Source organism: Cydia pomonella, chromosome 19 (genome assembly GCF_033807575.1).
Source record: "Cydia pomonella isolate Wapato2018A chromosome 19, ilCydPomo1, whole genome shotgun sequence".
Classification (NCBI taxonomy): Eukaryota; Metazoa; Arthropoda; class Insecta; order Lepidoptera; family Tortricidae; genus Cydia; species Cydia pomonella.
The window spans coordinates 1,068,223-1,085,142 of record NC_084721.1 but is presented as its reverse complement, the minus strand read 5'-3'; the positions used below and the strand labels follow the sequence as shown (position 1 = coordinate 1,085,142).

The 16,920-nt window shown below is 37.5% G+C and overlaps 1 protein-coding gene across 2 annotated transcripts in view; it reads left to right on the top strand.

Moving 5' to 3' along the window:
- Window positions 1-16,465, top strand: part of LOC133528119 (homeobox protein Nkx-2.1-like) — a 52,823-nt gene extending 36,358 nt beyond the window's left edge. For both annotated transcript variants that reach the window (XM_061865348.1, XM_061865349.1), the window contains 3 exons: window positions 576-671; window positions 14,025-14,111; window positions 16,087-16,465. In XM_061865348.1, the coding sequence (XP_061721332.1) occupies window positions 576-671; window positions 14,025-14,111; window positions 16,087-16,305 (402 nt within the window). In that variant the 3' untranslated portion in view covers window positions 16,306-16,465. The remainder of the gene's footprint in view (window positions 1-575; window positions 672-14,024; window positions 14,112-16,086) is intronic.
- Window positions 16,466-16,920: the final 455 nt, after the last annotated feature.

The following is a 16,920-nucleotide window of genomic DNA, read 5'->3' as shown; positions in this document are numbered from 1 at the left end:
GGAGCAAATAATTAAACCATATATTGTACTCCTAAAAGGATATAACTTTTGATTAGATTTTATCTTTTTCATACAAAAATATTATTTTCAATGTACGCTGACATCAGTGTGTTTGACGTTGCTTGTCACGCTTTAAACCTAATAACATTCGCAATACATTGCGTCTTAGAATTAACTTCAATGTGTAATAAAAATTAAAACATAAGTTATCTTTAAAAGTTTCTGAACAAATGTTGGTGAGTTTGAGGAGTACAGCTTACAGTTTAATTTATTGCTCCTGTTACAGGAAACACCCGGTATTTTAACAAAAACTTGATACAAATAAAATATTTAAGTCGTATGCAGTGCGTGATTACGAAGTATTGAAGGTAAATTGGTTTGGTTACATAATTTGCAATTTCTATTGGACTCCACATTAGGTACGATAGAATACGTCATACCGGCTACTTGGTTCTTTTAATCTGGTCTTGTGTACTTAGAAATATTTATGTTCGATGTAAAGTTTGAGGAGTAGAATTCCAATGATGCTATAATATTGATGTGTTGAAAAATATTAACGCTAGTGTATTTTGCAGGTGTACGAATTGGAGCGGAGGTTTAAGCAGCAGAAGTACCTGTCGGCGCCCGAGCGGGAGCACCTCGCCTCGCTCATACACCTCACGCCGACGCAGGTCAGTCACCGATGCAACCAATATATACATATATATATACACATCTTCACAGTAGTACGGGCTATACGTACGGGTTTCCTCGAATTTGTCTCAGTTTAGAGCCAGGTCCCGACCGAGTGGGTTTTGAAAAGTGGCTATTTGAGACAGGGAGTTTTGTAATAAATATGTGGGGTGTTTACATTAAAATTCCGAGGTTTTTAACTCTTTGTTTAGCGTCTAAAACTTCAGGTGATGATACGTAGAATTATTTGCAAATTAGTTTTTTATTTTGCGTTTTAATATTATTATAGCCAGAGTAAACGCAATACCTACCAACCTAACACCTAAACCTAACCTTAGTAAAATAGACTTAAAGACTAGAAAACTGATCTAGTATCCAATGTCCATAACCAACGAATGTCATTAAACCCAAAATTGATTCCGTAATTTTATAGAACCAGTATAGATAGAACCATGCTAGGTGACCGTAATTACGCTTGACGCTAATGACGCTACGAGTACAATGCACAGGCCTGCGCGCGACGACCAATTAATGCAGCGACAATAGGTACCTACGCGTTATGCCGCGAATAGACCAACTAATATCATTAGAACCAAAATTTATTCCCTATCTATTGTAAAACTAATATAGAACCATGCAGGTCATCGTACTTACTCTTGACGCGATAATGCACAGACCTGCACCAGACCAATTAATGTAGCGACAATACGCATTATGCCGTGATTTGCTTGCGATTAGACCCTGACGTAATTAGAACCTAAATTAATACCCTGCCTACCTATCTACCATTATAGAACCATGCTAGGTGACCGTAATTACGCTTGACGCACGACAATGCAGGCCTGCGCGCGACGACCAATTAATGCAGCGACAATACGCATTATGCCGCGATTAGCGCCGCCATTGTCGCTACGGATGCCGGTGACACCCTCAAAATGGAGATTATTCATGGATGTTTGTCGCCCTTTGTGTATCATGTGATTCTCGTGGCTACCAGTTTAGTAAGGTCTCGATTCGTATGTAAACATAGTTGTTAGGTCAATTTTTTTTTCAAGTAAAACCTTCAAGAAAAGAGCGTACTCGTATCTTAAAGACCGGCACCGTCCTTACAGCTCCTTTGGTATTACGGGCGACCATGGGCGACTGAAATCGCTTGGAATTGGGCGACTATCAGGCGATTTGTCTGCCCTTTTACCTCCTAAAAAAATACGAGTTACGAACAATTTAATTAATTGTTATGAATTTGGTATCATATTTTGTAGGTAGTCATTTATTTTTATACATTTTAATACAGATTATGCCTACTTTTTAATATGTAAATAGATAATGTATCAGTCTTGCTAAGAATGTCGCGTTCTTTCTACCCGATACATAAATTACGCGAAATAACGGCACGATCAATTCCAAATGGAAAAAGAGTTTAGATTTATCAAAAATAAAATTACTTACATAAAAAAACATAGATACACCCGATCATGAAACCTTTTTTTTGGATTCAGTTATAAAATAACGGATGAAAAGAGTCAAAGAGTCAAAATATACTGGTTAGTCTGAGCCGATCGTCGATGGGAACACACAGGGCGAGTTTATGAAATTTATATTGACACGCGGAGATTATCGAGTCTTTGTTATGAAGGATTTGAATTTGCGAATGTGGGAACGCGGGGCGCGTGCCGCTGACAGATATTAATAACCCACCACATACCTATACCACGCAAAAATATATTTAAAAGAAATAGGGCGAGAAATAAAGCACATGCGTATACTCTGTTTGTGATGTAGATAATAAGATGTCGTGAAAAACTAAAGCGAAGAGATATACTTATTATATTTAAAATACACATAATTTTTTTTTTTACTACACGTACAATCTTACACAAATCGATCTAGTATCACAATAAGCTCAATAAGGCTAGTCATGAGGATATTAAACGACGACATATATAATATATACTTATATATAAATACTAATATACTTACATAGAAAACATCCGTAACTCAGGAACAAATATTTGTGATAAACACACATATAAATACCCGTACCAGGATTCGAACCCGGGACCTCTTACTTCGTAGGCAGGGTCACTACCGGCTAGGCTAGGACGCCCTTAAATAATAATTATACCTATTTATAATTTATAGCTATTGAAATGACAGGTTTAAAAAATAACACTAATATTGACAATCTGTAGGATTGGCTCTTTATCATTTGTCACCATACCTGTCACGTTCTAACAAGTATGTAAGTGCAAAAGTGACGAATGACATGACAGGTGATAAAATCCAACTATGATACCGCTGCTGAATTTTATTGGTTTTGATACGATAAGGACCTCTCATGCTGAACGTTGGATGCGAAATGAAGAAGGTCATGTGTGAAATGCGCGCCTATCACCGAGATGATCGTCAAGGTAATGTCAAAAAAATAATTATCAAAATCGAACTACTCTGTAAAAAGTTATGCGTGGTCATACATTAAAAAAAATATACGCGTCGACTTAAGAACCTCCTCCGTTTTTTCGTCGGTTAAAAACTAGTTCACAACCATAACATATTGGGAAATCAGAATCCCGGAGGTGTACGCAGAGACCACGGATTTCCACTTGCTACGATCCTCACATACCTCTTTCGCTTCCTTCACTTTCATAACATTCTCCATACACGCTCGCCGGTTTAGGATGCTCTTGACCTGGTCTTTCTTCAGCATTACCCCGATTTGATCAGATAAAGTCCGCCGAGGTCTACCCCTTCCAGCGCCCTCTTCTACTTCTTCCTTATATACTGTCTTTGTTAGCCTTCTTTCACTCATTCTTTCTATGTACGTGTCCAAACCATTTCAAGATACCGGTATCTAGAATAACCTGAAAATTGACATGTAGCCCCTATAGTTACCGCTTGTTGTGTTTTTACTGTTTTGTAATTATCAGCACCGTTTTTCTATCGTTAGCACCCCTGTTAAAACAGTTCAAACCGTCAATTAGCTAATTACTATAACTGACAATGAGCCCAACACTCGATCTGGCCACGAGCATATTGCACAAATCTTGTCGAGTGTCTGCGCCCGGCGGGCATAAATCACAGCTCCATTACAACATTCGATACACTCCCCTGTTGGGGCGCCTCGGGCTACTGTTATACTGCTACCGAGTGTTAAGCCTGCTCCAAACAAAACATACGCAGTTATCACGCTGATGCGAATTCGCACGTCGCTCCGGTGTATGATGGTGATAGCCGCTCGCACACCGAAACAACTTTTGAAAAATTTGCATTCAATGTGCAGATCGGCTTAATGCGCGAATTGTGATTCGTAAACCGCGGAGGGACACGAATCATGAGGAAGAGACGATATTTTGACATTTTTTATGGAAGGCAATAGTTACGTGTATGCCTATGAAATAAGCTGTCATTTCAACTAGTTATTCCATTTTATTTTATTTATTAGAGAAACAATAAAAGAATCTGGTAGGATAACATAGGATACATTGTTAGGTACATATTGGGATGAAGACTTACTTCTTTAAACGCTCTCACTAAAACATACTTAAAATAAACATTGCCAATTAAGCCTTTTATTCCAAATTACCCTCTTCTCTATTTGCTTACAAATTCAATGTTGTAAGGAAATACAGTTTTGATTTGTCAATATAAAGATTCAAAATAAAATGGATGGTCTTTCTATATAGGTACCTACATTTTTAGTCTGAGACTCGTTGCCAGAGTAAAGTAGGGACTAGAGTTTTCTCTCTTTTTATCGCTAGAATTTTATAATGAATTTGAAGAAAAATGTACGAATCGGGTCACACATGCATGCAAAAGATTTGAGCTATGATTCCTGAGGGCCTGCCGCGAAATACGAAATTTCGTTTCTGCCTCTCTATTGCTTCTGCATATTCGAGCGATAGAGAAGCAGATACAGAAATTTCGATTGGTTTCTCGTAGTTGGGCCTCTGTACTAAGTATGGAGGGGGCTTTATACAGTTTGTTATGGGACGTGTCGCCGCAGGTTGGCTCGTTAGATCGTCTTGTTTCACGCACCACCGGCGAGGGAGGGCGCTTTGATTCTCGAGGATTTTCCTCGTTTGATATTTTTACGAGAGCTGTGTCTTTAAATTAGAGCACATAAGTACGGGTCCCTGTAGATGGTGTGGGTTTCTGCTGGGATTCTTCAACCGCGAATATTTTTATCTACAGTTAAATTAATTGAAGTTGTCTTTGTTACATTTTTTATTCGGGTATAATTATGTAAAAATATAATTGGTAGGTGCATCCCTACCATTTATATAATATTAAATAAGTCTTCAAATAACCAAGTTATTTTGATTCTTTAGTAATCTACAGCCCACTAACCAAATAGAATATAGCGGTTTGGCCTCTCGACTAGAATGAAAATGCATGCAGCCAAGTAAATAAGTAATCTTAATTACCTGAAAAAGTTAAAAATTGACATTACCAAAAACTAAACGTCAGTTTTCTACACTAGTAAAAAGTTGGACGCTAGGCACTAGATCTAGTAAAGATACTAGTTATATATCTAATACAAGAAACTATACAGCAAATAAGTAACTTTTAACAAAGTACTCCACGGTTACCTACGCCTCATAGAGCGTACATAACAAGGATGACCACTGCCCGGGGCGCTTATACATGTCTGTGGCTTTTTTAACATTATACATTTTAAACCTGGGTTCAAAAAGACAATGTCGATACTGGTTTCAATTTTTATTATAATAAATATATCTTTTGCTAAAAGCAAGCAAATAGCTACCTGGTTAAACTGTAAATATTTTTTCGTTGTGAAACAAAGAGAGATTAGATGCGAAAACGTATATGTTACATCTACACGCGAAAAGACGAGGGAAATTTTGTGAAGATATTTTGGTGAACGGCTGTTGCTGAATTAAGATATTTTATCATTTCAGTAGTTTAATTTCAAATTACCAAATGCCTTCACAAATTCTGCTATAAAAACATAATGCTATAATGAGGTAGATAGGTCGGTAGGGTGCATTGATTAGAGCACAAAGCCTCACTTAGCAACGGAAACGCACCCCGCACTACGAATATTGATGCAGTTTGCGTGACTGTACTTTGTAGATAATATGGATATCTTCTTCTTCTTTCCATCCTGTTACCCCCTGCTGGGGTGTAGAGCTCGAACCATTTTCTTCCTCTGACTCCGGTCCTGGGCAGCTTGGGTAACCTCTTCGAACCCCATACCCTATACACCCAACTCTTGCTCCACGGAACGGCGCCAAGTAAATTTAGGGCGACCATGTTTCCGTTTTCCGGGCATCTTCCAGGTCAGGGCCACTTTGGATAGGTGGGTGCCAGGCTTCCTGAGGATATGCCCAATCCAATACCTTTTGCGAGTTTGGATCTCCTTGTGTACGGGTGCTTGTCCGGTTTTTCTTCATAAGTGAGCGTTTGTGATCCAGTTAGGCCAAAAGATTCGTAGAATTTGCCTTAATTAAAATAATGTTGATATACAAACTTTTTTTTATAACCTCGCATAAACAGACAAAACGGCAATTGATAAACTTTATGAAATTGGATTTGTTGCTTGAAAATACGGTTAGCAATTAAATGAAGTCCCTATAATCAACCCGTTATTTGCAAAGGAAACATATTGTAGGACCAAGTAGTGAATAAATTATTTTCACTGCTTGCTTCTGCCAATGGAATGTTTCCCATTTTTTGCACTTTTGTTTTCATTATACTTAGTATGTAAATGAACTAATTTTATATATTTAAAATTTAAGTTTTTAAGTTTCACTTATACTTCTATAGACACTTATATGTCTGAAATAAAGAATAATTATTTTATTTTATTATTGTGATATTTGTGATGTTGAATTATACATGATTCTATATATCTAACTAATACACGAAAAATATATTAAGTAGACCAATTTTTTTACTCCGTAAAATAGATACCTTTTTTCCAGAAATACGTTTTATTCTGCTAAGGGATAAATGGGCTTTTTATTTTATTTTATCTGTTTATCTATTCATTCTTATTTTTTACTCAGATGGAAAAGATAAAGTACCTACTTACATTAATGACGGCATTGAATCATATCTAAGTATATTACATGTTTTACTTTTCGATATACAATTAGCCCACCCAATTTTAATCCCATCCGTCAGGTCGGCAGTATTTGCGCAGCACACAGAGGGTGCGTATTTAGCGTAAGTAAATTCCGCTGTACGCCACTGCACACTGTTGATACTGCGTCTCTCAAATACTAGCTTTCAGTTTTTTTAATACTGCTAATGGAGTTTCCTATTCAGCCAGTGGACGTATGCTTTTTGAGTTGGATGAAAATGTATAATAAATATGTGTAGGTATTTCACATGTGGTCAATTTCCTATAAATTATGTATATAATTTTTCTTTTATTACGTACATTTACTACTTTGAATATCGCGCCTTTTTCTACTAACAATTGGTTGGACTGCCTATATTAAGTCAGCATTATTTATCTAGTATATTTTAGAGATAGGCTATCTGACAAAATAGAGGTCAATATCTTCTTGAAAAAAGTTTCTAATAACTTCCTCATCATCATTTTCCTATCAATGTACTTCCGGGTTATAATTGAACATCATTATTTAGCCCAAACTCGATGCCAATGAACTGTGTGTGAGCCAAAAAAATAACCCGCCCAAAGAGTGCAAGTCTTTTGTTTATGGTCATGTTGTCTTTGCCGGATGCGCCATGCGGGCGCTTATAGGACTACCATCCTCTCAACGATTCTATTAATAGCAGTCCTTAACCCCTTAGCTTAGAGGTAATTTCCCCTTGGCATGCGCCACGGGTGTTTTGGTGTCTTTACTTTAGGGAGAGCAATAAGATAATGGGCGCGCTGACGGCTGTCGGATGCTAAGTAGCTAGTAATGCGAAATTATGTCGGTTGGAATAAGTCGAGAGATGACCACCCGCTGCCTGTCTGTCACTCGCTTGATCAGAAAAATGAATGGACGGATTCAGTCAATTTGTGTTGTCTGTAGATTGCTTTTTGTTCCGCTTACACTGATATCTATAAAGCTTCTATAGACCTTGCAACGAATGTCATGAGATTTTAAATATGACCCAGCAAATGCAAACGATCGGTCAAATGCCGCTATGTATCGCAAACCGCGAGCGATTATCGGTGACATTTGGAGAGCGCGCTGATCGAGATAACTCACGGAAGCTTACTTTAGAAATCTGTTCTATCCAAGACGAAAATCAATTTCTGACATATCTTTAACGTGGAATAAATTGTTAAATAGTCAATTGAAATTAACCGGTCAATGGTTAAGCAGCTGATAGCGAGTTAAGCAGCCGCACAGCCTTCCTCTCAACAACCCCATAATTTTCCAATAATTCCACTTCACTTTTTTCTAATCGCTAATCTTCGTGAGATCTCAATAAGCAATAAGCTCAAAGGCTGGCCGCAATGAAATCATCTGCCTTATTTCTTTGATAAAAAGTAAAAATTGTTTATGGTATCATTGTGCGGATATGGGCCCCATTCATTGCGGCCAACATGTCAAAACAAATTCATCGGGAGAATTTGATATAACCATTCACAATATCCTAGCGCGATTTTAAAGTTTATATAATTTTAACTTTATTACATTGCGGCAAGGTTTATTTCAAAATTTTGTGATAGATTGAGATAATAGTTTGCGAAAGTTGTGCTATTTCGTGGTTGTGTAATAACCGGTAAAATATCGGTTAATAAGAGCGTGGGTGCGTTCCAATACTAATGGTTAGCAATTCGTAGGAGATTATATTTGTTGAATGGCGGTTTTTGCGGATTAGGAGCACAAAGCACCTGACTCGCATTGTGTGGCAGGTATTGGTGGCCGGACGTAAGTGCATCATCGGTGTTTGCGTAGGATGATTGATAGATTTTTTTATGTCTAATGTGAAACGAAAACGACTATGGATGCGGCTTCCATAAAAAAATATAGATAGATTACAAATAATTGACTACCTTTGACTAGGGTTTGCAGGACGGATCTGAAAGGTATGGGAAGATCTTTTACTGAGGTGTGCCAATAAAGAGTATTCTATCTATCTATCTATCTAAGATCCGTCGATGCGGATCCAGATCCGGATAATTTCGTACATTTCGGATCCGTATTGCAAACCCTACCTATGATTGGTCTAAGAAAATCTTTATCATTGAGTTTTTCTTCATAATAAACTGGGCAATATCAGATATTTAAATTGCAACTAGACTCCCAAAACGGATTATTAATTTCATAGACCAACTGTTCCAGAATTTTAAGTTTAAAAGGTAGGGCCGTCTGTTTAATATATTTATATATTTATATTTATTTATTCCTTAAATTAACACTAATAATAACACTAATAATTAATTAATGCTTATTTAATCCTTTCATCTTGCTAACATTATTTTATCTGCATTTAAATAATCAATTAAGTAATTAGTATCTCTTTCAAGTTGCAATCTATATTGACCTATTTAAATTCAATATTTTCACTGACTTAAGTAATTAGTTTATTGTACAATGTATACAAGGTTGAAATCTAAATTCAAATGAAAACCAATAACATTTTCCCACAACAAAATGAAACAGTAATAAAATAAAGCGAGTCGACGTCCCTCAAAATTAATCCAAAGTTTATAGAGTCTTAAACGGGGAATATTAAATAAATATTAATTCTGCGGATTGCTGCGCAAATGTTTGGGGCTTAACTACGCACCGGCGGGCGGGGGCCACTGGGGCGCAGGATACATGTATCAGTTCAGTAATATACTGTTTACCAAATACACCTCAATGAGTTTTACAACTTTTATATAGCTTGTCATATTGTAAATAAAACCGGCCAAGAGCATGTCAGGCCATGCTCAGAGTAGGGTTCCGTAGTTACTCTTCCGTCACAATAAGCTAAACTGGAGCTTAAAGTATGGTAGATTGTTAACCAAGGGATGAACTTTGGGTGTACGTCTTTTTACTATGAAGGGGAAACTTTTTGCGATAACTCAAAAACAGCTAAACTGATCATATCCGCTATAGTTTTCATTTAATGTCTTTCTTAAGCTCTACTTCTAAGATTTTTTTCATATTTTTTGGACCGCAAAAAATATGAAAAATGAATTTGACGCAATTATCTCCGAATATATTCACTGTATCAAGAAATGTTTGTTGAAGACCCCTATTAGTTTTGAAAGACCTTTCCAACGATATCTCACACTGTAGGGTTGAAGCAAAAAAAAATTTTCACCCTCACTTTACGTGTAGGGGAGGTACCCTAAAAAATATTAAATTTTTAGATTTTATTGTACGACTTTGTCGGCTTTATTGATTTATATATCCATGCCAAATTTCAGCTTTCTAGCACTAACGACCACGGAGCAAAGCCTCGGACAGACAGACAGACAGACAGACAGACGGACATGGCGAAACTATAAGGGTTCCTAGTTGACTACGGAACCCTAAAAATGTGTTAGGGTGTTAGGTATTTCTTTTTTATACTTTCATATGCTTTCTTCCCGGTATTTATTCTAAAACGTTGAATTGAAAAACTCAGTCTTACGGGGACATTGCAATAGATACAACTTGTTCCCCAAAGTTAAATTAATATTTAATAAAATACGTGTACCGATAAAAAAATGATTTTGAAAAAAGGACTTTGAAATTGAAATTGAAAATTTCAAACGTTTTCTGAGGGATTCGGGAGTAAGCAAAAGCAAATATGATGTAAATAGGTAACTAAAAACTACCTACAACTTATAGAGTAAACGATGGTTACAAGTTAATCTCGGTAATTCTCTACTTATTGTTCAATTAAAGAACGTCCATTCCCAACATCAGCAGTGAGTGACGAAGATGATGAAGTGGAAGCGTTAGTATACTTAGTATGGGTAAATTCACAATAATTATTTCAATTCGCAGTACAGGAAGTACAATAAATTTGAATTTTATTTCGATAAAACTTAGGCTATAATTTTGTAGCAAATGTTTGGCAACGGTGTTATAAATTTTATAAGATCCACGTGGTTAACCACGTTTATTGCTTTTTACCAGGTGCATCTCAAATCATAAAGCTAATGCTGTGCAAATATTAACGACGATAATCCGTAAAAGCTCTATACAAGACATTAAATGACACCTCAGCTCTCAGATTTACTCCTCACCTGTGAAAACATGCCGAATCACCAAAATCTATGCTCCTATTTGTAGCGAATCCCGCCAGACATAGCCTCGACATTAAATCGAATAAATAGTTTTTCTTCTATCTTAAATCCAGGTGATAAAGTTTCAATTCGTCTGAATAAAGTGTGAATGTTCGTTTTGAGATTTTTTTGCCTTGTCCGCGTGATATTTTGATAAGCACTAAATAAATGAGCGCATTGAGCTGTCGGCCGTGTTTGCTCAGCGCGGATTGAAGCGAGGACAAAGGGCCGGGCATTGTGGCTGACAACCATTCGGGGACACGGTGGAACTTTAAATCATATTTCTAACGCTTAGTTTGTCCAAAGAATTGAAAAATGCTAGTTTGACGTCGTATAAAGTAAAGTTGTAGTACATTAGGTAGATACAAATTTAAATAGTTTAATTTCAATTTCAATTTCAATTTATTTATTTTTATTTATTTATTTTTAAGCAGTTTATTCTGACATTCTGCGCTCTGTAGAATAACATATATGAGTTATCCAGGCAATCTATAAAGTATAAGCATAGTATAAGATAATCAGTAAAAAATATAATCAACTTGCATTTAATTTTATAGAAAGCATATATAAAATAGCTTTTGAGTTGTTAACAATAAGCTGACACAAAGCAAACTATTTGTATACCAAACCCTTATTGGTGCTTTTCTAAACTCTATCTAGAAGTAAACATTTCTGAATCAAACTTATCCATGGGTTCGGTTATCTACGTAACAAATTTGAACAATCGTCAGTTTTGGATAAGTGGTTTGGATATTGAAACTCATTTGAAACATGTCGACGAGTGTCAACTATTGAAAATTCTGTAATGAAAGGGTAAAAATAATTCTGCCTCGTTGAAGAGAAGAGTTAGGTAAAAGTATTCGAGTCCAAACAAAACACGTAAAATATAAACAATATTTAAGAAACAATGAACTATCAATGTCCACATAACACGAGACTTGAGGGACGCTTTCTAAAGGGCCCTCAAGATTGAAATAATTATCAGAATTAAAACGTACATTCATCGCGTCGACGCAGCAAATGAAGAGCTAAACAAATACGAGAGCAATCTTTATTTATCATAATTATGGGTGATGTTGCCAGTCATCGTTCGCAGGAACGGAACACCTACGAGACGACCCTACCGAGGTGTTTGCTCGCTGCATTGCTGTCAATCCATGCTATTTTAAGTCTTATTTCGTTACGTGTTGGGACGACTATGGAAAATCCTGAGGTACCGTATTTTCTCCTGATTGGCGCCAAAATTGACTCGTATTGTCAAACTGACAGCAGTCTGGGTGGCACGCATTTCGATTTTAATGAAGGGAAAATTATGTTCATGGACCTTTTATCGCGTCAACCCTACTATTAGAAAATAGGTAGTAGCCTCTACCTGCTGAAATACGAGTAAAATCTCAGAGGCGCTAGAAAAACATGGTCAGTAGCCAAGTGGTTGTTAAAGCACTTCGCCACACCCGAAATATCACACTTGACGACACAAGTCATTTAGAAGTAAAACAAATAAGTGAATGACGCTCGGGAGCGTGCGTGCAGGCATTATGCACAAGAAGATTGAAAGAAAGTGCTCGAGTGCCCGAGGCAGCCGAGTGCGCTGCGCTGCGACACCGCCAACTCCCGTTCATTAACTCCAGTCTCGCCTCTCGGACAAAGCGTCTGCGACCTCAAATAAAAAATAACACTCCCAATAAGCCCTAGTAGCCATGTAACAGTTTGTTTTGATAACGGCTCGGACAAAATGGCGGTCGGTTATGCACGGAGCGTTATCATAACGGAACGGCGCGAGAAACTCGACTCCGAGAGGGGCACACATCCATTTCAAAGAATAAACACGGAGGAAGCGCTCTCGATGTATAAATAATAAATAAAGAGTATATTTTGCCGGGAGAGCGTGCGTAGACAAAGGATGGCGCGCGCAAACATGGCATGAGCTTGTTTATTCTTTCGTCATTAAGGTGAAGTGTTGGGGCACACAGTAGCGTGCTCTGGCGCTAATTTCAGGAAGGGTAGATTCGGACATCGATTCACTTCAGCCACTCACATCGCTAAACGGTTCAGGCCATTATTACCAGTGTGATTCATACTTCACACTGGTGCCTTTCTTAGGTTCGGGCTTAAATTTTGGCAATTTTTATAAATTCAGATGGAATTTAAAATATTCAGCAGTAACACCTATACTTTTTGGGCAAGATTCTTGAGTTTTCACTCATCCCATCTCATTCGTGGTTTATTTAGATAACCTACCATTGGAATCCTCACCTCTTGTCTGTTGAGATTGTTGTAATACCTACATACTACCAGGCAAAATACTAGCTGCTTAGACTAGCCATCCGCTATATCTACCATCCATAAAATCTTTGTAATTTAATACCGTTCTAATCCTCTTATTTACGAAACTTAGAAGATAGGAGCGTAATTAGCTCTCGTCGATAGTTCTACCGTTCAAACTCAAAGCATATTACAGACTACATTCAGTCTAGTCCACCGTCATCCTAATGACATTCACGAAATTTTTAAACCTTTCTGTCCTCGTCATATTTTCTCAAGCAAAATTCGGGCTAATCCATCATTATCTCAATCACTATATTCGCGAATTTTGTAAAATTTTCAGTCCTCTACTCTCGATATTCACCAAAGTCATGTATGGTTAAAATTCATGTATACAAAGCAAAATGCAGACTGTCGGAGTGGATCACTAGCCCTTGCTTGGACAGCCATTCATTAGCGCAAGACCGCGGTCTACATTCATAGGGTGTAATGTGTTTGCTGGAGTGTTGCTTCTTACTTATAGACGCGTTCAGGTTGCCACGGGATGGTTAGACTTTCAGAGGTTTTAGAGCTTTGTGTAGAAAAAATACCACATTTTGAATGGTTTGAATGTTAGTAGGGTTAAAGAGTGGTAAACTCCATTGAAACAAGGCACAGACTGTTCATTCGGACTAAAGCAATTTTGCTTGTTTTTCTACAATAATGTTCTTAAAAATCCAGTTCGAGGATGTCATTTTCTCTACACTTAGTAATATTTTCTGTAGCACCGCCTACAAATCAAACTATGACAATGTAGGTAATAATACAATTTAATTATATAATTGCAGAAATTTCTGCCGTCATAATAGGATTATTATCAGATTGTATTTTTAATACAATGTTGTTGTTACAGGTTAAAATTTGGTTTCAAAACCACCGTTACAAGTGCAAGCGGCAAGCCAAGGAGAAAGCCATGGCGGAGCAGAACCAGCACAACCAGGTATTGACTATTTAGTTATTACACCGCTAATTATTGACATTTCTGTTCATTGGTAATCTACTTGTAGGGTATGTTCAGAACAATGTGAACTAATGTTTACCTTCTTGTTACATTATTGTTTATACAATAAATTCTTAATAGGTAGGTAGGTTCGTAATACATAAAGAGAAATAAATCTTGTCAAGTTGTTCATATCTTTCAGTTTCAAAGATACTTCAGTGGCTTGGTTAGGATGTCTAGGGTTTGGCTTGTAAGAGTAACACAATCTCAAGGCGTTAGGATTATTACGAGCATCTCTTAACTTGAGCCTTAAGTTTTACTTGAGGTACCTACCTCAGAAATTTCCATCTAATTTCTAACCCGTCATTCAAAAATGCGTTCGCATTAAATCGCCATTTCAATAATGCTAATGAATAATGAATATTAAACACGTGAACGATAAAAATCGTCGCTGACGCAGCGGCCCCTGTTTGCTGAGGCGACCTGCCGTGTATTCCGCTTCGTTGCGCGAGAAAGCGCGATTCACATACCAAAGAGAACCAGCGTAACGTAACCTTGACAACAGTGTGTAATAAAAGTGTACTTATATTGGTTTTTAAAGTTTTCAACTCGTGCAAGCGAATGGAATAACCGTGCCCTTGCCACTTGATACCAATCTCCCGCGGAGGAGAAATACGGGCCCCGGATTCTGGCAACCCCACGTCTATTAAAGTTGCAGGGTTGCTAGGGAGTCTTGTATTGTTTAGTCACCGGTGGAAATGCAGTCGGTTTGTTGTATTGTTTCTTGATTGTTCTTTGATGCGGATTTGTTTGATTGAGATCTAAGTCACATTATTGTGCAGTCTTTTTATTCGTCGCTAAAAGTTAAATTTAATTCATAAATTACTGAAATTAAGTGGCATTGGCTAAATATTGTTAAATTCTCATGGAATTTTGATAGTAGATAACGTAGTTAAAATAAAGAAATTGCTCTAGTGAAATTTCGAAAACTAGTTAGAGTTAATACCTAGATCTTAATTAACCATTTCCCTTGAATTAAGTCAGTGGTTCTTAACCTTTCAGTGATAGAGTCTATTCGACCGTACATTTTTTTGTTAAGAACCATCAACTATGGATAAAAGTAAAATAGAAATTGCATATTTTCAAAAAGTCACTAAGCTAAGGTTTAAATTATTAATAAATATGCGGACCACTTCCAGCTCTTTTTAGGGGTCCACGGACTTTTAGTTAGGTCCTTTAGGACCACTGTTTTCACTCAAATAAATAAGCACTTTGATACCAAAATGTTACGAACGTAGATACCCGTGTTATAGATATATATCTTTGTGGCATACATTATTACAGTCAGACGGCACGGAAGGCGTCATTCACATTGTCAATAATTAAAACACAAAGGCCGTCTTGCACGTTTATTCCGATGATTCAAGGCGTGGCATCTGGCGTGTGTTGCCAGCGTGATTGGCCCAATTTGCGCGCCCGCTCGTCCCTGACGTAATGACTCTTCAACTCGCGCGTTTTTTACGAGGAATGCCTTGTGGCTGGGTTATAATGTGTAGTTGGAAAATAGTTTGTTGGGATCCTTTTTAGAATGAGCGTCAGTGTACTTAATTCTATATGCAGTCTAATATAGTGTTTTCTGAAATATACCTAAGCGTGGATTTCGCGCTGTAGTATATAGAGTGTGTATAGGTATACAATAGAGTTGATGCCATTAACCAATATTGGTAATAATGTAGTATTAAGTACAATACTTAATCAAGCAATAAACAACATCGCCGTTTTGCAATTCTTCATATCCATGTTGTCAATCTACGGCAAACAGATTTAACGTTGAATGAGATGGATACATATGACTTTTGAAAGACAGTCAAGCATGGAAAATGCACGAAAATTTACTGCAAATGCACTGTGTTTACCAATACTTTAAGTATTTAAAATTTGAAGGTTATTATTTAACAAATGATTTTGTCCTCAGTCGTCCTCATCCCCCCGGAGGGTAGCCGTCCCAGTCCTCGTGAAGGACGGCAAGCCGTGCGGCTCGGGCGAGTCATCGTCTCCAGCGCACTGCGCCACGCCAACCTCCGGCTACGCGCAGCCCCAGGCGGCCTGCTCCAACCCGCTGGCGTCCTACCGCCAGCCCGCCTACCAGCAGCAATGCTCCGGCTACCTCCCCCTGCAGGGCCGGGCGTGGTAGAAGTTCCCCCAGCTTTATCATGAGACCATGTTCAAGGAGGAGATGTATTTTGATTAGAGAGTAGGTGACGCGGTTTGGCTGAGCTATAACTGAAGAGCTATTATTCATTTCCTTTAGTTTGAAAAACGTTACGCTTTTGAAGTTTGTTGTGCAAAGTTTTTATTGAAAAAATAATAAGCCATAGAATGTCAATTTTCAAATCTTTGATTAAAAACAATACATTTCTACGTGTTCGTAGTGTTGCATGTTAAAAAAGAAACCAAAGATTTGGGTGTTATCTCTAAACGTGTCGTCAAACCGCGTTTTAAAATGTAGTCTCCCTCAAGAACATAGTCTCGGATGAGGCCTGGCGGAACGATCTGCCAAAAGACAGTGACTTTAGTGACTCAGTGTAGTGACAGTGGTGTTTCTTATCGGGCGGAGGGTATGTACATATTAGAAGTAATTAAGCGCAATTAAGGATTTGACTCTTTTCTTTGTGATATACTTGTTCATTCTTTTAATGAAGACGTAGTTTTTCTGCTTTTCGGATTTGAAACTCGTTAAGCACTCAGTTTGTAAAAGAGTTATCAAATGCATTAGCCACAAAGTAGCACGAAATGGTCACCAAGTGAC